Source organism: Mya arenaria, chromosome 13, assembly GCF_026914265.1.
Source record: "Mya arenaria isolate MELC-2E11 chromosome 13, ASM2691426v1".
Taxonomy (NCBI): Eukaryota; Metazoa; Mollusca; class Bivalvia; order Myida; family Myidae; genus Mya; species Mya arenaria.
The window spans coordinates 14,194,215-14,215,764 of NC_069134.1; the positions used below are offsets into that span (position 1 = coordinate 14,194,215).

Here is a 21,550-nt window from a genome sequence, read left to right on the forward strand (position 1 = left end):
AAACATGGCCACCAGGGAGCGGGATTTCTTTACCAGTTGTGTCTTTATGAAAAACTTTGAATATCTACTCTAAAAAAACTATTGACCCAATTTCAAAATAATTTCACAGAAGTGTTCCTTAGGATTACCTTCACGCCCTGTTGGTTCATAAAACAAGGTTGCCAGAGGCGGGGCTTTAGTAACCACTATATGTCTAAAGAAAATTTTGAAAATCTACTCTTAAAAAACAAATGGCCCAATTTTAAAATATTTTCACAGTAATCCTTTATAGATGACTCTTTTATTGCTTGATTTATCTTTGTTATGAATAGTTTATTGTTTTACAAACATTGAATATATCAACATCAAACTTCATGAACTTCCTCACAGGAACAATGTGCTCTTTTGTGACAATGTATATAAATCTAATTTAAATATTGTAAGAGTTGTTGTTAGGCTTGACCTTTAGCTCAGGACATTTGTAATCAAAAGTACCGGATCGGTATAGAATCAGTTTGTAAAATATACCAGAAGTAATGTTTTATTTACAAAATAAGTTTATGTTTATTCAGAAGTAACGATGTGTAATAGTTTGCATTTATGAAAAGTTAACACACTTCTAAAACACGGATATGAATGGGAAACTCCCATAAACTGGAAAACTCCTGGCTCCTGGCAATGCTGGGTTTAAACTCATTGAAACTGTATTGCATACTAATTATATAAATAACATACTAAATGGAAGGGAATTATAATATACAATACATAATTAATTCAATGCGATTTTCATCTGCACTGCGCTTGCAGTGAAATTAGCTAAATGGACGAAACATACCCAATAGTATTCTATGTTAAATGGACGAGCATATGTCCTTTATCATTATCCATATTTTCATCAGATTTTGCAAACATATATTGGCGTTCATAATTCTTTAGTGACCGGAGGCATTTTCCTCTGCACTGCTACGTGTTTTTGCAAGTTTAAAAATTCACCGTCCTTGCGTATGTAAGACTAATGTTTATGTGAACATTTTAATGATTCTTATTTCCAGATTGTATTAGTTTACAGCGATTGTGAAGAAAGCTATAATAGCTTATACTAAGTCACTCTCGTTGACACGATGTTGCGCGAGAGTGTGGTCTTGTGTTGTGGGAGAAACCGGAGCACCTGGAGAAAACCCACTTGTCCGGCTTGGTGACCACTAACCAAACTCACATGCGTCCAAATAGTATTGCTACGGATTCTTGGTCGAATATGTAAATAAATTGTTCAGAATGGAAACAATATTATCTACACTACCATTGTTCTCACATTCTCTTGAAATTCAAGTTATAACTAATAGAATAACTCAGTAGTACACATGTACGGTTGAATCTGAATACCACATCTTTCTATGCTGTCCGTTTCTGTCTGCTTACCAGTTTACAATATAACATTTCAAACTTATGGAATACACCGATTCAATTAATATTGATGATGTCATTAACATTTATAACTTGACCCTTAAATAATTTTATCTTAAAGGTGGTGGTGGTGTTGGTGGTGGTGGTGGTGGTGGTGGTTAGTATCATGCTATCATTCATCTGAATCAATTTGAATATCCAATCGATGTATCATCGCTCAAGCCATTCACCACTATCAGTGTTTGGAAAAAAATTTATGGACGATTGTTTTGGCTGGCGGCGTCCAGTATGTTGTACGATCAATAACTTTAGAACCCTTTGTCCAGCAATATAGGGACATCTTGGCCCTCCTGTTTACTATAAATAACGGCTTTAGACACATGAACATACATCGATGATGTAGATTTAAATACAAACATCAAGCCATCAATAGACCAACTACATGAACCTACTGAAAAACAAAATCCAGTGGGCATTTGCCCTTTTGCTAAACGCAAGACTTCCGTCCCCTCTGAGCCCACATTAGGACACATATAATAAGTTACCGTTTGACAAATACAACGCTCTATTACGTATAATTAACTAATTATACAATTGATTATAACTGCACAACTCATTTATTGAGAACACACAATACCTAAACTAGTATCACCATGAGGAGATCGCGGTTATAACCTTACATGAATCAACATAAACACACATACACATATGTAGACACACATACATATACATACACATATTCATATGTAAAAATAGCTAAATATAAAATGTTGCGTTGCTTACTTCAAAACTCTTATGAATATACATCGCTATTTTTTACAAGTAGTTGTGTTACAATAAAGTCACATTGGTACATGTGGTATATTCAAACATATTTTCGTATGTATTGTAAAATCCTAATGACTATTATACATTTGTATATACAACACGTTTTCCCACACATGACCACACCCTCACGCAACATCGTGCCAACGAGAGTTCATATAATTTTCTTTACAATCGTTGTAAAATAAATAAAGTTTAAACAAAGTAACTACGTGTAAATATTCGAGAAACCTGGACCTGGCCTGAATTTCCCGAAGGTTTTTAAGCATAACAATCTTCAGTAGCTCATTTCATTTAGCCTACTTCCTTACTTCATGTCGATTTTATTAAATGAAAACTACCAAGAAGAACGTCCATGTTATGTACGAATTTTATTAATTATAAGCTGAAACACTGTAGTTTTTTACCTTATCTGCGAGGTAGGGGCTGGCTCGGTTGAGGAGAAGATATTTCAGCATGGCCTCGTCACCCTCGAAGGCAGATATGTGTAGTGGGGACTGACCATCATTCTGGTGAATATAACCGTTATATGTATTAGATTACAGCTTTGTCACCCCCGAAGGGGGATATGTGTAGAGAGGACTGACCATCGTTCTGGTGTATATAACGGTTATTTATGAGTTCATGGCTTTGTTACCCTCGAAGGCAGACATGTGTAGAGAGGACTGACCATCGTTCTTGTGTATATAACGGTTATTTATGAGTTCATGGCTTTGTTACCCTCGAAGGCAGACATGTGTACAGAGGACTGACCATCGTTCTGGTGTATATAACGGTTATTTATGAGTTCATGGCTTTGTTACCCTCGAAGGCAGACATGTGTAGAGAGGACTGACCATCGTTCTTGTGTATTTAACGGTTATTTATGAGTTCATGGCTTTGTTACCCTCGAAGGCAGACATGTGTAGAGAGGACTGACCATCGTTCTGGTGTATAATGGTTATTTATGAGTTCATGGCTTTGTTACCCTCGAAGGGGTTTATGTGTAGAGAGGACTGACCATCGTTCTTATGTATTTAACAGTTATTTATGAGTTCATGGCTTTGTTACCCTCGAAGGCAGACATGTGTAGAGAGGACTGACCATCGTTCTGGTGAATAGAACGGTTATTTATGAGTTCATGGCTTTGTTACCCTCGAAAGCAGACATGTGTAGAGAGGACTGATCATCGTTCTGGTGAATGGATCGGTTATTTATGAGTTGATGGCTTTGTTACCCTCGAAGGGGGTTATGTGTAGAGGGAACTGATCATCGTTCTGTGGCATGGAACGAGTATACATGAGTTTATTGTATTACAACACTCGAAGGCGGATAATTGCATAGAGGACTGTCCGTCCATCTAGGGAATAGAATGATTATCTGAGGTGGAAGAAATGTAGATCTAAAATATTGACCATGCTGGAAATGCTTTTCTCCACCTCAGATAAGTAGATCCAATAATTTAACCATGCTAGAAATTCCTATCTTGACCACGGGCGAAGATAAAATGCCCGTATGGAACTCCTTTTTAATGGTGACCACATTGTAATAATAACTTCCCTTGTTGAAGACAGTCGTCTGTAGCATCATAGAAACCTTGCACTTTCAGCCATGGAAGATACTTATATTCTCACACCTCAGATTATAAGTTTCTTCCATGGCCGAGAGTGTAAGATGGGTTCATCCAAACCCGAGCGTAGGTTTTTTTTGCGGAAACGAGGTTTACCGAGTTTCCGCAAAACACACTGCGAGAGGGTTAGGAGTAACCTTTCTCCCACCTCAGATAAGTAGATCCAAAAATGTAACCATGCTAGAATTTCTTATCTTGCCCACTGGCAAAGATACTAAAGTTCCTGTATGTAACTCCTTTTGTATTGTCACCACATTGTAATTACCTCCCTTGTTGAAGACTGTCGTCTGTTAGCATCATAGAAACCTTGTCTTGTGGCAATATTTAGAATGCTAATTAATTATTTCTCGCTTCAAAAAAAAATCACGCCCCATTCAAGAAATTATGCTTCAGTCTCCTTAGAACTATTTAAAGACCGATTTGACTATCAATCTGAATCACTGCCCGCATATCCATGACAACCACGAATTATCACATACCCATACGCATTTTTTTCACTACGAGTTCCAGCAAAAATATTTTTTTACTTAATTTTGTTTATCTGAGGTGGGAGAAATAGCATCTACCATAGCCGCTCGTGTAAGATTATAAGTATCTTCCATGGCCGAGAGTGTAAGATGTTCATTCCGACCCGAGCGTAGGGTGTTTTGCGGAAACGGGGTTTACCGATTTTCCGCAAAACACCCTGCGCGAGGGTCGGGATGAACCTATCTTACACGAGCGGCTATGGTAGATGCTTTTTCTCTCACCCCAGTTAAACAAAATTAAGTTAAAATGTATTTTTTGCTGGAACTCTTTTGTGCTTAGTAAAAATAATTGCGTATTGATAAACGATAGCACGTGGTTGTCATGGATATGCGCGCAGTGATCCAGTTAATGTTAATAGTCAAATCGGTCTTTTTAAATAGTTCTAAGGAAAATGAAGCATTATTTCTTGAATGGTGCGTGAAAACTGTTTAATGGTGACATTTGAAGCGAGAAATAATTAATTAGCGTTCTAAATATTACCATAAGACAAGATTTCCTTGTTGCTACTAACGACAGTCTTCAACAAGGGAGGTGAGCATTAAAAAGAGTTCCATACGGGCATTTTATCTTCGCCCGTGGGCAAGATAAGATTATCTAGCATGGTAAAATTATTGGATCTACTTATCTGAGGTGGGAGAAAAGTTCATCACAACCCTAGCGCAGGGTATTTTGCATGAAACTCGGTAAACCTCGTTTCCGCAAAATACCCTACGGGTTGGGATGAACCTATCTTACACTCTCGGCCATGGAAAATACTTATATTATAGCATGGTCATATTTTTGTATCTGAGATGGGAGGAAAGTCGATCCAAAACATTGACCATGCTGGAAACTCTTCTCTCCCACCTCAGATAAGTACATCCAAACATTTGACCATGCTAGAATTCTTATCTTGCCCACGAGCAAAGATAAAACAATTACCCGTATGGAACTCCTTTTTTATTGTCATCACACAATTACCTCCCTCGTTGGAAGCCTTGTCTTTTGACAATATTAAGAATCCTAATTATTTATTTCTCACTTCAAATAGCACCATAAAAAAGTTTTCACGCTCCATTCAAAAATTAAAGCTGCACTCACCTCATAACTATATAAAGGGCGATTTGACTATTAACATTATCTGAATCATTGCACGCATATCTATGACAACTACAAATTATTACGATAGTGTAAGATGGGTTCATCGCAACCCTCGCGCAGGGTTTTCTACGGAACTCGGTAAACCTGTTTCCGCAAATCACCCTACACTCGGGTCTGGGTTCACGTCTTATACACTGGGCCATTATAATCTTATAAGAGCGGCCATAATCTTTGGTTATGTGATAGAAACATTAAAAAATAAAGCATACGTAAATTGTTGTTATTTATGTCAGTCCATGTTGATTAAATCGTTCAATGCGAGCATGTTCTGTTGATATGAACAGGTGAGGCAGAAGTAGATACAAGTTGATTGTATATACACAATAGGACAGTGCATGGAAAGTTTGACACCGTCAATAAATCTGGCCATCAGTGTCAAAGCAATTACGGTTTTACGTATTTTAATGATCTCATTTTGGGCCGTTCTTAAAAAAAGCTTTCTGACTCTCCTATTTTAGTAACATATCAATACGCTTTATTGATTTGAGATTCCATAACAAATCAAAAATAGCTTATCAACGGCTACATTACAACAGATTATGCCCCATATAAACGTTCCGTTCTGATAATGAAACCATGACAGTGACAAATACTAATGTCATATTAATATGTTCCAAGATATTTTATCGGCATGCGTCTAAAGATTTATTGCAAGGAAACAAAAGAAAGCACTTAACCTCTGAATTACAGGATATGATCCCTGTGGATACCGGGAGTTTGTACAAACATGTGTTCAGTGTACACTGGTACCGCATTGAGTGACCAAACAGAATGTGGGGTTGAGCACACCTTTATAGGTGAACTGGCAGAAAGACACGTGGAAAATGACGTTTATATGAACATTGATTATGCATAGATTCGACACAAATGTATGATATTGTCCTTCCAATCGCTGAGATCTCGTTGATATGTGCAACCACAATGGTACACTTGCCTCCGGATTCTATAAAAACAAATCGCCTAGAGCATGAAAGAAATGTATGGACATAAACACGAAATTGTCAGCTTAGCTATGTTTAGTTGCTTTCTTTATGTCTGAAATGTGCGCTTGACTTACATTTTTTAGGTCAACGTTGGCCCCTGATTCAACGATCAGCCTCGCGAGTTCCATATCCCGCCGACGACATGCCACGTGCAGGGCTGTGTCCCCGTTGTCCTGGTATCCGAAATATAAAAGTAAATTGAATACAGAAGTAGTTTTGCTAACCCAACCAATGTTCTGACAAGTTTTTGATATCATGGTTGATCTTTTCGTCTTTATTGAATTGCTGAGTATACATATGGCAATAATCGCTGGTTCTTTCTCCACGATAAACATGAGCAAATATAGCCGTTAATTTCTTCTCGACTATTGTTGCATTTTCGTTTATGGATTCATATTTATATACACAAAGCTTACATTCATAACACCTTTTCATCCATGTATATGAGCGAAAACTCGGCCAAAATTATTTGGCTAACAACTATTCTAGTTTGTATTTCATATGTATTTCAAATATTAAAACGAACATGTTCTTTATAGAACGTGAATTTAATTTATGAATTCGTTTTTAGATGTATTGATGTTTGATATGTTTATCGTCTTGATCACGAACTTTTCTCTTCATGGCTAGTTGCTGCTCCGGGTTTGAGGCCAGAAGCTCTCGACACACCGCCAAGTTCCCCACTTCCGCCGCAAGAAACAGGGCCGCCGCTCCAAGCTTGGAATACAGATAATAACCATATAAATCAATAGTATAAAACTGCAGAGGGACCGTCTCATCGAAAATGAAACTACTTGAATTTGAATGACATCTGCAGTTAGCTAAAATATGCCGTAATTTCAACTACTTATTTTATCAAAGGGAGCCCCTTAACCCTTAATAATGTTATGTATACCAACGGATGTATAGAAAATGTCTGAGTCAGGCCATTGCAAATCTAACGTATTTAAAATTTATGTCATTGTTGTCTCGTTGTCGAGATTGTGCGAAGGAGTTAACTTATAGATACAGCAGTTCTTATATAATTATACTGAGTTGCAAACTGTCATGATGAAACAATGTTTTGTTCGATTCCCTTTTGACCTCATCAAATTGTCCAACCATAAACTCATTGCCTTTGATGCAAAGCTCTAAAAGACCAATAATCACTGGGACATCTGATTCCTGTGCCTAATAAACACGATGTCGAGTGCGATGACGCTGTTTTTATTCGTAACGGCACTCTACCTTATCTGTAACGAGTCTTTGATCTTTGCCGGGCGCCCTGACGAGAAGTTGAACCACCGGCACGGCTCCGCTCGTCCGAGCGCAGGCTTGGTGAAGGGCCAGCTCATCTTTAGGCTGTTGGAAACGAAGTGATGATAAAGTAAGTATTTCAAACTATCAAGTGACTCTTTACAAAGGCTATGCACAATATTTAATCGATTATAGCCGATTATTGCACTGATAATTTTGTTGTTGTTTCCTTTACATGTACTTTTTTGTATTTAACACAAATAATTCTTGCAGCTAGATATCGTAAACACAAATTCCTTTGTCTTAAACTTGTTTGCAAATTGAAACTGATTGTATATAAAGTACTCTTCCCCTCTGCTATTTGTTTATTTAAAAGATCAGACAAAAGAACAAGTTGGTGCCCTCGATAAAGCCTTGTTTATATCATTTCCTACCCCTCCTGTAATAGTTGTGTCAGCTTTCTTATTTAGGAGAACTTTGACAATGTCGTCTTTTGCATAAGCCGCAGCATAATGTAGAGCCGTTCGTCCGTCCTGGAAATGAACATTATAATTATAATGGTGTAATACTTCATCAATTTGTTTCTTGAACATTTACCAATTTCCCACAGTGACTGCTTCTGTTCAAAGTGGGAACGTTGCGGGAGTCTTATGCAAATTCTACGGATGTATATGGCTGGGTAAATGAATAAACCCCGCTTAATAACACTCATTTCCTCCTACCTGTAATACATAGCTACATAATTGATATGTTATAATATCATCTGAGCATTAATCTTTTTTATTAATGCGTGTGGTTAAAAGGACGATGCGCCCTGTATAAGTCTTAAATAGTTGTTTGTTTTCTGGTCCGTTTGCTTCGTTATAGCAGTTTCTAGCCTTGCTGAGCGCAATGCTCCACCATCAATACCTTTGCCCTGTCGTTGACGTTGACGCCCAGCTCGAGCAGGCGTTCTACGATGACCAGCTTGTTTTCCTTGGCCGCGATCATCAACGGGGTCATCCCATTGTCCTGAAGTAACGGCAACACTAATGATAAAGTGTTTGACAAAACAAAAATATGTATGTGAAAAGGATTGAGTCTTTAACTTGGCCATTGTCCTGAAAGTGCCATAATTATAACGCCACCAGGAACAAGATATTTACTCATTTGTTAAGTATAAGCTTCAAAACAATATGATAAAGCTATGGTCAGTTTTCTTTATGCTGGAGCCAGCCCATTTTTATTAACTATAGTCTTATAATGTCAATTAATAAGATGGCATGTACAAAGATCAACGCAATCATGCTATTTAGAAAGAAGATAATACAAAATGGTATATAAAGTTATAACTGAACATCTTGTCGAAAGAGTTATTCCATTTGCATTGACCATCAACGAGGTCACCAAAGTGCCATGAAAGTATAGTATCCAGTTTTGATGATATAGATTTATCATAAAAACCTTACATGGCTTTGATGTAGTTTGTAACATTAAATTAAAAAAAAATGTTATGTGATATTTCATAAATCATATAAATGTAGTATAAACAACTTCTTCTCGGCTGAAACCATCAACTATACGATTGTCCTTACAGTTATTCATTCCGGTAATAATGCTCTTATATAAAACGGAGAACTATGAATAAGTGATCTGTTAATGAACATTGCATGTGTTTTCTGGGTTTGATGAGAGTGTAAGACAAAGTTTGTTGTTTGAAAGAGTACTACCCTATCATAAAGCGAGAAATACATTTTGTTAGTAAACAGTGATCAATTACTGGAGGCAAATGCTTGCTGGAATCTAACTTGTAATCGCATGTGAAGATCACATTACATGCCGATTCCTGGACATCTCCTCTCCTGTTGATGACAACGTAATAACTATTTAGTGCACAACCATCTCCCCACTGTAATGGTAATTGCCATAGAGGCGATAAAATGGCTTGGTTACATGTCACGGAAAGGTCTGGGTGCCCCTGTGAACATTACAACCTGATTCTATCATTTATCACCGGAAATTCCATTTCATTGTCTCGCCAGCCATTGCCTTATAATCGAATGAAATGCCTCGGAAAATATTATTTTATCTTGAACTGCTGTTAGGAATTATTCCAATACGTTCATGCGGCGACCTGGTACCATTTTTTGTATTTTCAAAAAAATTAAGAAACACGATATGTTGTATATGGGTGATTCAGACACATGTAGCCATAATTCCATTTTATGGCACTTTTACGTTGCTTACGGTTCGTTCCTAGTTACACAAGTGATATTTTACTAGAAAAGAGCAGAGCGTCACAACATGTACATTTAATATTAAACAAATACTATTTAACATCAAATCCTGCAAGGAGATAAGTATTATGCGAAAAATATTTTTTAAAAAAGCACTTAAAGCTGCACTCTCACAGATTGAACGTTTTGACAACTTTTTTATTTTGTGTCTTGGAACGAGCCACTTTTTGCGAAAATCCATGGAAACAAGTTATATAAGACTGCTGACAAAAAAATAGATCGCAGATTATTATATTTAAGTTCAAAAATTGATGTTTTATGCATTTTTCTTAAACCGTTAGTAACGGTTTAAGTCATAAAATATTAATTTTCGAACGGAAATATGAAAATCTACGATCTGATTATTCAGCGATCTTATATCATTGTTTTGCAGATATATACGCAAAAATTTGCTCTTTCCAAGACAAAAAATAAAAAAGTTGTAAAAAGGGTATTACTGTGAGAGTGCAGCTTTAAAATATCCAGAAACATACATGAGGAAGACAAGGAAAACACATAAATAACAAAACGAATATAAAAAAAAAAACGGCGATGGTCTTTAACAGCAATGTACAAACGAATCGGCCTGACGTCAGGACAAAGCTTATTAATACAATGGGAATTTTAGGGATGAGCACTGTCGTCCAAAGAAATCACTTGTTTCAGGTTCAGAAAATAACACAACATCAGTATCGCTATACAATGTCGTCCAGAAATGCATACCTCTAAAACATTACTGACTGGATATCGAACACGGAACAGTATACGACGCTGCCTTTAAAACAGTGGGATTAACGAAGATATCAAAATTCACAATGAAAACAGTCAATAAGAGGTACGATAGCATTAAATAGGTGAAATTAACACGTCTAGAGTTTAGACTAGAACGAAGCAACAACAAAATATTTAAGATGAGAATATAAATCAAATAGACAGGCTTGAAAGAGAAGAAAATGACAAACCGAAAAAGAAAACAAAAAACGACAAATAAACAAGTAGAGAAAGATATAGGGAAGCAGGGAAACAGTCCATGTAAACACTTATATATCACCACCTCTGTATCCCTGTAATCCTCCCCATTTTCATCCAGAAACGCGTAACTCTCAAACATGGCTTATCACTGTTACCGCATAATTCTAAGGCATTATTTATCTAACATTATCACTTCATTTTTACGTCGTCGCTTATGAAATAAACACCACAAAATGAGGTATTGCTCAGTTATTTCAGTAATTGAAAATCAAATAGATTTACGCGCTTTTGAGCTCTGACGCAGTTTGTTTGAGCACGACGCTATGTTTACTTTCTATCTGGCAAAACAATGGTGTAGATTGGTTGTATAAAATATTTAAATCCTGTAAAATATTCAAATCGCCATTGTGTATTGATTTGAAATGGATTTAAATTAAGTACTGGGCGAGATTTCTAAGTACATTTTGTTCATGATTTAAGTGAATCTGTATTTGAACATGCAAGATTCTTTTGAATTATTCTTAATTACATTAAAAAATTGTTGATCTGAAAATTTTTGATCTGGGTCGTATATCGTAATTCGACCGTCAACAATACATGAATAATTTAATCATCCTGGTCGTTGATCGCAGCTCGATCATGTAAAATATATTAATAAATGGTTGCCTTGGGTGGTTGATCGTAGCTCGACCATCTTTTATACCTAAAGAATTGGTTTACCATGTCGTAGGTCGTAGCTCGACCATATTAAATACACTAAGACTCTGTTAACTTAGGTCGTAGATCATCGCTGGACCATCTTAAATACACTAAGAATGTGTTGACTTGGGTCGTAGATCGTCACTCGACCATCTTAAATACATTAAGAATTTGTTGACTTGGGTCGTAGATCGTCGCTCGACCATCTTAAATGCATTAAGAATTTGTTGACTTGGGTCGTAGATCGAAGTTAAACCAACTGAAAGGCACTAAGAGATGGTTGACATGGATCGTAGATCGTAGCTCAATCATCTAGAATGAAAACAAGTATTATAGGTACCAGTCGATTCAAGGGTCAGAGTTCATGGCCTGGCCTTGAAATCCGAATTTCACTCCACACACAATAGTGCACATGTTTGGGTAAAAAACAATCTCATTAAAATCAGATCCCCAATACACGCTTCACGATGTTACGCTATGTACATAACGTAATGAAATGAAGTGAACGTCACGATATGATTTTAATGAGATTGGGTAAAAAACTTCTGAATGTTTTTGACTGACTAAATACTACAGGTACTACTTTTTAGTTAAGATGGCCTAGGCAAAAAGAGAAATGTAGAGATTTGATGAATTCCAATGTCAATTCCATGAAATATTGATGTTTTAAAACATAGCATGGTAAAGACCAAATTGGAACTAGTATAAGGAACATAATTGAGGTATTGTTTGTCTGTAAGCCATTTATCACAGAATGTACTCTCTTTTTTAAGTCAAATATATATTTTATAGTGGTAGATGTTTAGATGAAACATATACACAAAATGTAGTAAAGAGGAGAAAATTACAGTGGTGTACGGCATTCTGGTCAAAGTAGCCTTTTACGTGTTAATACCGTCCTGTGCGGGGAGCGGCAGTCCATATTGAGAGCTTTAGGGGCCGCCCAGGCTGCCCAACTGTTCTCCATTTTTTTGTGTGTTTTAAATTTTTGAACGGCTACCGGGATTATTGACTTCTCGTCATGTTACCCAAAGTTGTGGGATCAAGCACTGTGGGCGTCATGTAACCCAAAGTCGTGGGACCAGGCAGTGTGGGCGTCACGTAACCCATAGTCGTGGGACCAGGCAGTGTGGGCGTCACGTAACCCAAAGTCGTGGGACCAGGCAATGTGGGCGTCACGTAACCCAAAGTCGTGGGACCAGGCACTGTGGGCGTCATGTAACCCAAAGTCGTGGGACCAGGCACTGTGGGCGTCATGTAACCCAAAGTCGTGGGACCAGGCACTGTGGGAGTCATGTAACCCAAAGTCGTGGGACCAGGCACTGTGGGCGTCATGTAACCCAAAGTCGTGGGACCAGGCACTGTGGGCGTCATGTAACCCAAAGTCGTGGGACCAGGCACTGTGGGCGTCACGTAACACAAAGTCGTGGGACCAGGCACTGTGGGCGTCACGTAACACAAAGTCGTGGGACCAGGCACTGTGGGCGTCACGTAACACAAAGTCGTGGGACCAGGCACTGTGGGCGTCACGTAACCCAAAGTCGTGGGACCAGGCACTGTGGGCGTCATGTAACCCAAAGTCGTGGGACAAGGCACTGTGGGCGTCACGTAACCCAAAGTCGTGGGACAAGGCACTGTGGGCGTCATGTAACCCAAAGTCGTGGGACAAGGCAGTGTGGGCGTCATGTAACCCAAAGTCGTGGGACAAGGCACTGTGGGCGTCATGTAATCCAAAGTCGTGGGACCAGGCACTGTGGGCGTCATGTAACCCAAAGTCGTGGGACCAGGCACTGTGGGCGTCATGTAACCCAAAGTCGTGGGACCAGGCACTGTGGGCGTCATTTAACCGAAAGTCGTGGGACCAGGCACTGTGGGCGTCATGTAACACAAAGTCGTGGGACCAGGCACTGTGGGCGTCATGTAATCCAAAGTCGTGGGACCAGGCACTGTGGGCGTCATGTAACACAAAGTCGTGGGACCAGGCACTGTGGGCGTCATGTAACACAAAGTCGTGGGACCAGGCACTGTGGGCGTCATGTAACACAAAGTCGTGGGACCAGGCACTGTTGGCTTCATTTATCCGAAAGTCGTGGGACCAGGCACTGTGGGCGTCATGTAACCCAAAGTCGTGGGACCAGGCACTGTGGGCGTCATGTAACCCAAAGTCGTAGGACCAGGCACTGTTGGCTTCATTTATCCGGAAGTCGTGGGACCAGGCACTGTGGGCGTCATGTAATCCAAACAGTACGCATTTACTAACGTTTTCACAAAATGCATTGTCTGGTTTTGCGAAGTTCTTCATTTAGTTGATAAATGTTACCGATTGAATACTATTTTCCTGTGTTAGTCTTGACGGCCAGGCCGCCGTCAAGTAATATAAATTATGACAAAATACTGAAGGTCTAAAATGCCGGGATATTTAGAGAAAATAAATGCGGTCCTGTATATGATTCATCAGTAGGAAATTTCCTACTCTATGTTGAGTAACATATTTGTAGTAATGGCAATATTAAACCGGAAAGAAGCCATTAAAAGTACTAATAAGTTATGATTTATAAGACTCTTTTAGTTAAGAAGCATTCAATATTCAACTGAACTATTAAAACAAACTTGGTAGAAGGACACCATCCCACCACTTACACGAAGTTTCCAATCAGTTGAATACATCATTCCAGGAGCAAGCAAACCTTAACCCAGACAGAGCGGTCTCGTCCAGTCTTTACCTAAGAATTATTGCATTAACCTCATGATACATCAAACCTCCACTTCAATGACAAAATCTATATCAACCCTCTGTGGGAAGACAGTGTATTATAAGCGACAAGTCCTGACTTCCGGATTCAGTCGTACATTCGCCATTACGTAGATCACGCTGCAGACAGATTTAATATCGATTATATAGATACGATAAAATCCTCAAATCATAATCAGACAGTTTTAAATAAAAGCATGTTTGCTTTTCCATCTAAAACATCCGGAGGATCGAACAACAAGGTGGTATTGAATTATGTCACTGTGGCATTTCAATTTCAAAACAAAAATATGTTAAATGTGATCAATGAATTTATGTATATAATATTTTACGCATGCCTCATGCTTATGGACAAAAATGCAATTGTAGCTACAGGACATAGTAACTCAAAACCATAGAATTATCTTGTGTAGCGACTGTTAACATTCTAGAATGATATTGTGTAGAGACTGTAAACATTCTAGAAATATATTGTGTAGAGACTGTTAACATTCTAGAATGATATTGTGTAGAGACTGTAAACATTCTAGAATGATATTGTGTAGAGACTGTACATTCTAGAATGATATTGTATAGAAATTAAAGACACTCAAGAATGATCTTGTATAGAGACTGTTAACACCCTAGAATGATCTTGTATAGAGACTGTAAAGACCCAAGAATGATCTTGTATAGAGACTATAAAAACATTTGAATGATATTGTATCGAAATTGAAGACACTCAAGAATGATATTGTTTAGAGACTGTAAACACCCTAAAATGATCTTGTATAGAGACTGTAATGATCCTAGAATGATATTGTGTAGAGACTGTAAAGACCTAGAATTATATTGTATAGAGACTGTAAACACCCTACAATGATCTTGTTTAGAAAATGTAAAGACCCTAGAATGATCTTGTATAGAGACTATAAAAACACTAGAATGATATTGTTTAGAAATTGTAGACATTCAAGAATGATCTTGTGTAGAGACTGTAAACACCCTAGAAAAATCCTGTATAGAGACTGTAACACCCTAGAATGGTATTGTATAGAGACTGTAAACACCATAGAATGATCACGTACAGAGATTGTAAACACCATAGAATGATCTTGTACAGAGACGGTTATCACCCTACAATGATCTTGTATAGAGACTATAGACACCCGAGAACCATAGAATGACCTTGGACAGAGTCTTTAAACACCCTAGAATGATCTTGTATAGAGACTGTAGACACCCGAGAACCATGGAATGACCTTGGACAGAGTCTTTAAACACCCTAGAATGATCTTGTATAGAGACTGTAGACACCCGAGAACCATAGAATGACCTTGGACAGAGTCTGTAAACACCCTAGAATGATCTTGTACAGAGACTGTTAACACCCTAGAATGATCTTGTACAGAGACTGTTAACACCCTAGAATGATCTTGCACAGAGACTGTTGACACCCTAGAATGATCTTGTACAGAGACTGTTAACACCCTAGAATGATCTTGTACAGAGACTGTTAACACCCTGGAATGATCTTGTACAGAGACTGTAAATACCCTAGAATGATCTTGTACAGAGACTGTTAACACCCTGGAATGATCTTGTACAGAGACTGAAACACCCTAAAATGATCTTGTACAGGGACTGTAGACACCCTGGAATGATCTTGTACAGAGACTGTTAACACCCTAGAATGATCTTGTACAGAGACTGTAAATACCCTAGAATGATCTTGTACAGAGACTGTTAACACCCTAGAATGATCTTGTACAGAGACTGTTAACACCCTAGAATGATCTTGTACAGAGACTGTTAACACCCTAGAATGATCTTGTATAGAGACTGTTAACACCCTAAAATGATCTTGTACAGGGACTGTAGACACCATGGAATGATCTTGTACAGAGACTGTTAACACCATGGAATGATCTTGTACAGAGACTGTTAACACCCTAGAATGATCTTGTACAGAGACTGTTAACACCCTAGAATGATCTTGTACAGAGACTGTTAACACCCTGGAATGATCTTGTACAGAGACTGTTAACACCCTAGAATGATCTTGTACAGAGACTGAAACACCCTAAAATGATCATGTACAGAGACTGTTAACACTATGGAATGATCTTGTACAGAGACTGAAACACCCTAAAATGATATTGTACAGGGACTGTAGACACCCTGGAATGATCTTGAATAAAGATTGTAAACACTCTAGAATGATCTTGTACAGAGAATGTTATCACAATAGAATGATCTTGTATAGAGATTGCAAACACACTCGAATGATCTTGTACAGAGAGACTGTTAACACCCTAGAATGATCTAGTACAGAGACTGAAACACCCTAAAATGATCTTGTATAGAGACTGTAGATACCCAAGAACCATATAATGATCTTGTATAGAGATTGTAAACACCCTGGAATGATCGTATATAGAGAGGTTAAACACTGAGTGATATTGTATACAGACTGTTAACAACCTGAAATGAAGTACAGAGACGTAGACACCGTAGCATGATCTTGTACAGAGATTATAAACACGCTAGAATGAATTTGTACAGAGACTGTAAACACCCTAGAATGAATTTGTACAGAGACTGTTAACACCCTAGCATGATCTTGTACAGAGTCTGTAAATACTCTAGAATGAATTTGTACAGATATTGTTAACACCCTGGAACGATCTTGTACAGGGACTTTAAACACCCTAGAACTATCTAGTACAGAGACTGTTAACACCCTAGAATGATCTTGTACAGAGACTGTTAACACCCTTAAATCATATTGTACAGAGACTGTAAACACCCTAGAATAATAGTATATAGAGACTGTAAACACCCTAGAATAATCTTGTAGAGAGACTGTACACACCCTAGAATGATCGTGTAAAGAGACTGTAAACACCCTAAAATGGTATTGTATCGAGACTGTTAATACCCTAGAATGATCTTGTATAGATCTTGTTTACAAACGTTCAGCGCAAACAGTCGAATGCACACATCGACATATCGTACATGTTCAACGAGCCCCACACATCTAACAAACACAATGGACACACACAACGTACACACACATCAAACACACACAACGAACAACCCACATCGTACACACACATCAAACACACACAACGAACAACACACATCAAACACACACAACGAACAACACACATCAAACACACACAACGAACACATACAACGTACAACACACATCAAACACACACAACGAACAACACACATCAAACACACACAACGAACACATACAACGAACAACACACATCAAACACACACAACAAACACACACACACATCAAACACACACAACAAACAACATACATCAAACACACAACAAACAACACACATCAAACACACACAACGAACAACACACATCAAACACACACAACGAACACATACAACGAACAACACACATCAAACACACACAACGAACACACAACGAACAACACACATCAAACACACACAACGAACACACACAACAAACACACACACATCAAACGCACACAACAAACAAGATACATCAAACACACAACGAACAACACACATCAAACACACACAACGAACACACATAACAAACACACACATCAAACACACACAACAAACAACACACATCAAACACACAACGAACAACACACATCAAACACACACATCAAACACACACAACAAACAACACACATCAAACACACAACGAACACATACAACGAACAACACACATCAAACACACACAACGAACACACAACGAACAACACACAACGAACACACACAACGAACAACAAACATCAAACACACACATCAAACACACAACGAACAACACACATCAAACACACACAACGAACAACACACATCAAACACACAACGAACACATACAACGAACAACACACATCAAACACACACAACGAACACACAACGAACAACACACTTCAAACACACACAATGAACACACACAACAAACACACACACATCAAACGCACACAACAAACAACATACATCAAACACACAACGAACAACACACATCAAACACACACAACGAACACACATAACAAACACACACATCAAACACACACAACAAACAACACACATCAAACACACAACGAACAACACACATCAAACACACACATCAAACACACACAACAAACAACACACATCAAACACACAACGAACAACACACATCAAACACACACATCAAACACACACAACGATCAATCCACATCAAACACACACAACGAACAACACACATCAAACACACAACGAACAACACACATCACACACATCAAACACACACAACGAACACACATAACTAACACACACATCAAACACACACAACAAACAACACACATCAAACACACAACGAACAACACACATCAAACACACACAACGAACACACACAACGAACACACACAACGAACACACACATCAAACACATACAACGATCACACACAACGATCACACACTTCAAACACACACAACGAACCCCACAAATCTTAACACACACAACGATCACGCACAATGAACACACACAACGAACAACACACATCGAACGCATCGTCGGAACCTACGCTTTATTATTATGATTATAATACAGAGTACACCGATGATATGTACCGATGATGACCAAACACGACGCGCAAGACAACACACACATGCACCATTCATTAAAGAAGCTTTTGGAGTTTGTGTTTTGTGAATAGTTAGTTAAATGCGCACCCAACAGAATGTCAGTTTGGCCTTATCACCCCTTTGATCAACAGTGACATTCTGTGAACGATTTGGGTTTCAACATACTGTCTTTGTTTTCCAGAGATTTAAAACGGACTCCACTATTTTCAAAACAGCCAAAGTATTTTTATTTTTCACACGCGTCATGTACAACCAAATTTACAAATTAGAATGTGTTCAACTAACATGTTATTGCATATACTTATTTAGTACCTGTACGGTCGACATGAATTCTCCACAACATACATTACATTGGTGTACACGTTATTCAAATTATCGTCCTTGACTGAAATTATAACTTTAATTGGTATTGAACAAAAGACATATAAGGTCAAACAATTATAATTATTTATCATAATTTTATAACTCGCCCGTGTCTGCGCTGATGAAATTGCAAAGCAGACACAAAAAAGAATGAAAAGATTCCACGCTATCAATGATTAACGAGGGCAATATCTTCTTATCTAAGTTATGCCCAATTAAGTAAACATCATATCCTGATTTTACCGGAAAATAAAGATAATGGATGCCAATATCATTCATTTGTAGAAGCAATGTTGCATTGATTATATTTTATTAACGCTTTTCATTTAGTGAATAGTATCAATCAGACAATTTGTTTCACATCATCTGGTCCTGACGCAGACATACTTTATACCATGTTATACGCTGGTTTACTAAGATCTATAACTGTATAGAGTCCCATAAATTGCTTCTCTCCCGTTTTATGGTCCCTCACATCAACATGTTCTAGATACTGTTTCCATTATTCCTATATCGACAGGACTAATTTTCATGCAAAGCATCAAAGTCGCCGCGAATGCTTTTGAAACAAGACTAAACGAAGGAGATGAAGACCACTCGCATACCATATTTGAGGTACCTGGATACAAGCTGCAGTTATTGAACAAAATCGGATTTTCAACACAAGGTCACCACGACCTTGACCTTTGACCAACTGACGTCAAAATAGGTAGGGTGCTGATCATGTTTGTGTATTTTAGCTTACGGTCACATCGTCCTTGACCTTTGACCCACTGACCTCAAAACCAATAGAGTTCATGTCATGGTAATGATCAACCTACCTAGAAAGTTTAAGGTTCCTAAGCGTTCTTCATATATTGATCGGAAACCAATTTCCAGCTGAATATAATCTTACGGTCACCACGACATTGACCAACTGACCTCAAAATCAAAATACTTTATTTGCTGGTCATGACCAACATGCTACAAAGTTTAAATTCAGCAGAACAGAACAGAATTTTATTTGACGTATACCCACAAGGTACAAAGTCATAGAACATAAATACATTCATATAACGTGAGTTCAACATGTCACATAATACATATTTATTACAGACATACTATTGCCAATATGTAGAAATGAATGATTTGTCATACGTGAAAACATTATATGCAAAATATCAAATTTTAGGATGAGCTGATATTACTTTTTCTAAGACATTTACATAAAAAATAAACTTAGACGATTTTTTAAAATTATTTTTCCGGGGTGAGGGAGGCGCTTGCAAACTAACCAATGATCCGCTATTTGTAATAAGACGTTGATACGGCCATGCTTTTTGCATCATAAGGTTACATACAGTTCCTACATCTTTTCATTATTACTGTTACATGAAAGAATTGTCATTTAATTTCCAAGTCTGCCTATTTATTAAAAATCAGATTGTTTTAAAACTTGCAAAACTTCCTCCGAAACTTTTTTTGAGCTTTGATGAATGTAGTCGTAAGTTTCGTAAACCAAGCTTTAAAAACCGTAGCCAACGAGTTTGGGGACAATTTATTAAACACCCATCAAATGTGTCCAAAAGGTTTGTAATAACGGTATAAGATGTACGTTTTTTATTGTTTTTTTATGGGGTTTTATTCTTTAATTAAACAACTGCTTGTTAATGAAATTGTTTTCATCAAACATATTTAAAAGTTTCATTTTTTTTAAATAATACTGTTGACCGGGCCATTTTGATCACGTGTATCCCCATGGTACATCATTGAAACCAATTCAAAACTGATGGCGCGTTTCTCGACACTTATCAATTGTATACCAAGTTTACTGATACACATTCTTGTACGCATATGTAGTCCAATGGCCATTCTTGTACGCATATGTAGTCCAATGGTCATTCTTGTACGCATATGTAGTCCAATGGTCATTATTGTATGCATATGTAGTCCAATGGTCATTCTTGTATGCATATGTAGTCCAATGGTCATTCATGTACGCATATGTAGTCCAATGGTCATTCTTGTATGCATATGTAGTCCAATGGTCATTCTTGTATGCATATGTAGTCCAATGTTAATGAGAATGTCTGGGTGGCAGTACAATTAGGGCCAGTGTTAAGTCGACGAAAACAGTTTCAATACAGAACATTGTCATTATTCTTCTAAAAAAACAGACGAGCTAATGATTTGTGACATGTGTGGTTCAATAAAAC

General features: G+C 37.8%; 1 protein-coding gene across 1 annotated transcript in view; it reads right to left on the reverse strand.

Moving 5' to 3' along the window:
• The window catches only part of LOC128215050 (serine/threonine-protein phosphatase 6 regulatory ankyrin repeat subunit B-like), a 56,006-nt gene that overhangs the window by 23,090 nt on the left and 11,366 nt on the right, over window positions 1-21,550 (reverse strand). Inside the window, exons 2-7 of the mRNA XM_052921780.1 lie at window positions 8,614-8,715; window positions 8,139-8,237; window positions 7,696-7,809; window positions 7,081-7,185; window positions 6,543-6,641; window positions 2,616-2,717 (exon numbers count right to left, since the gene is read on the reverse strand). Coding sequence (XP_052777740.1) covers window positions 2,616-2,717; window positions 6,543-6,641; window positions 7,081-7,185; window positions 7,696-7,809; window positions 8,139-8,237; window positions 8,614-8,715 — 621 coding nt within the window. The remainder of the gene's footprint in view (window positions 1-2,615; window positions 2,718-6,542; window positions 6,642-7,080; window positions 7,186-7,695; window positions 7,810-8,138; window positions 8,238-8,613; window positions 8,716-21,550) is intronic.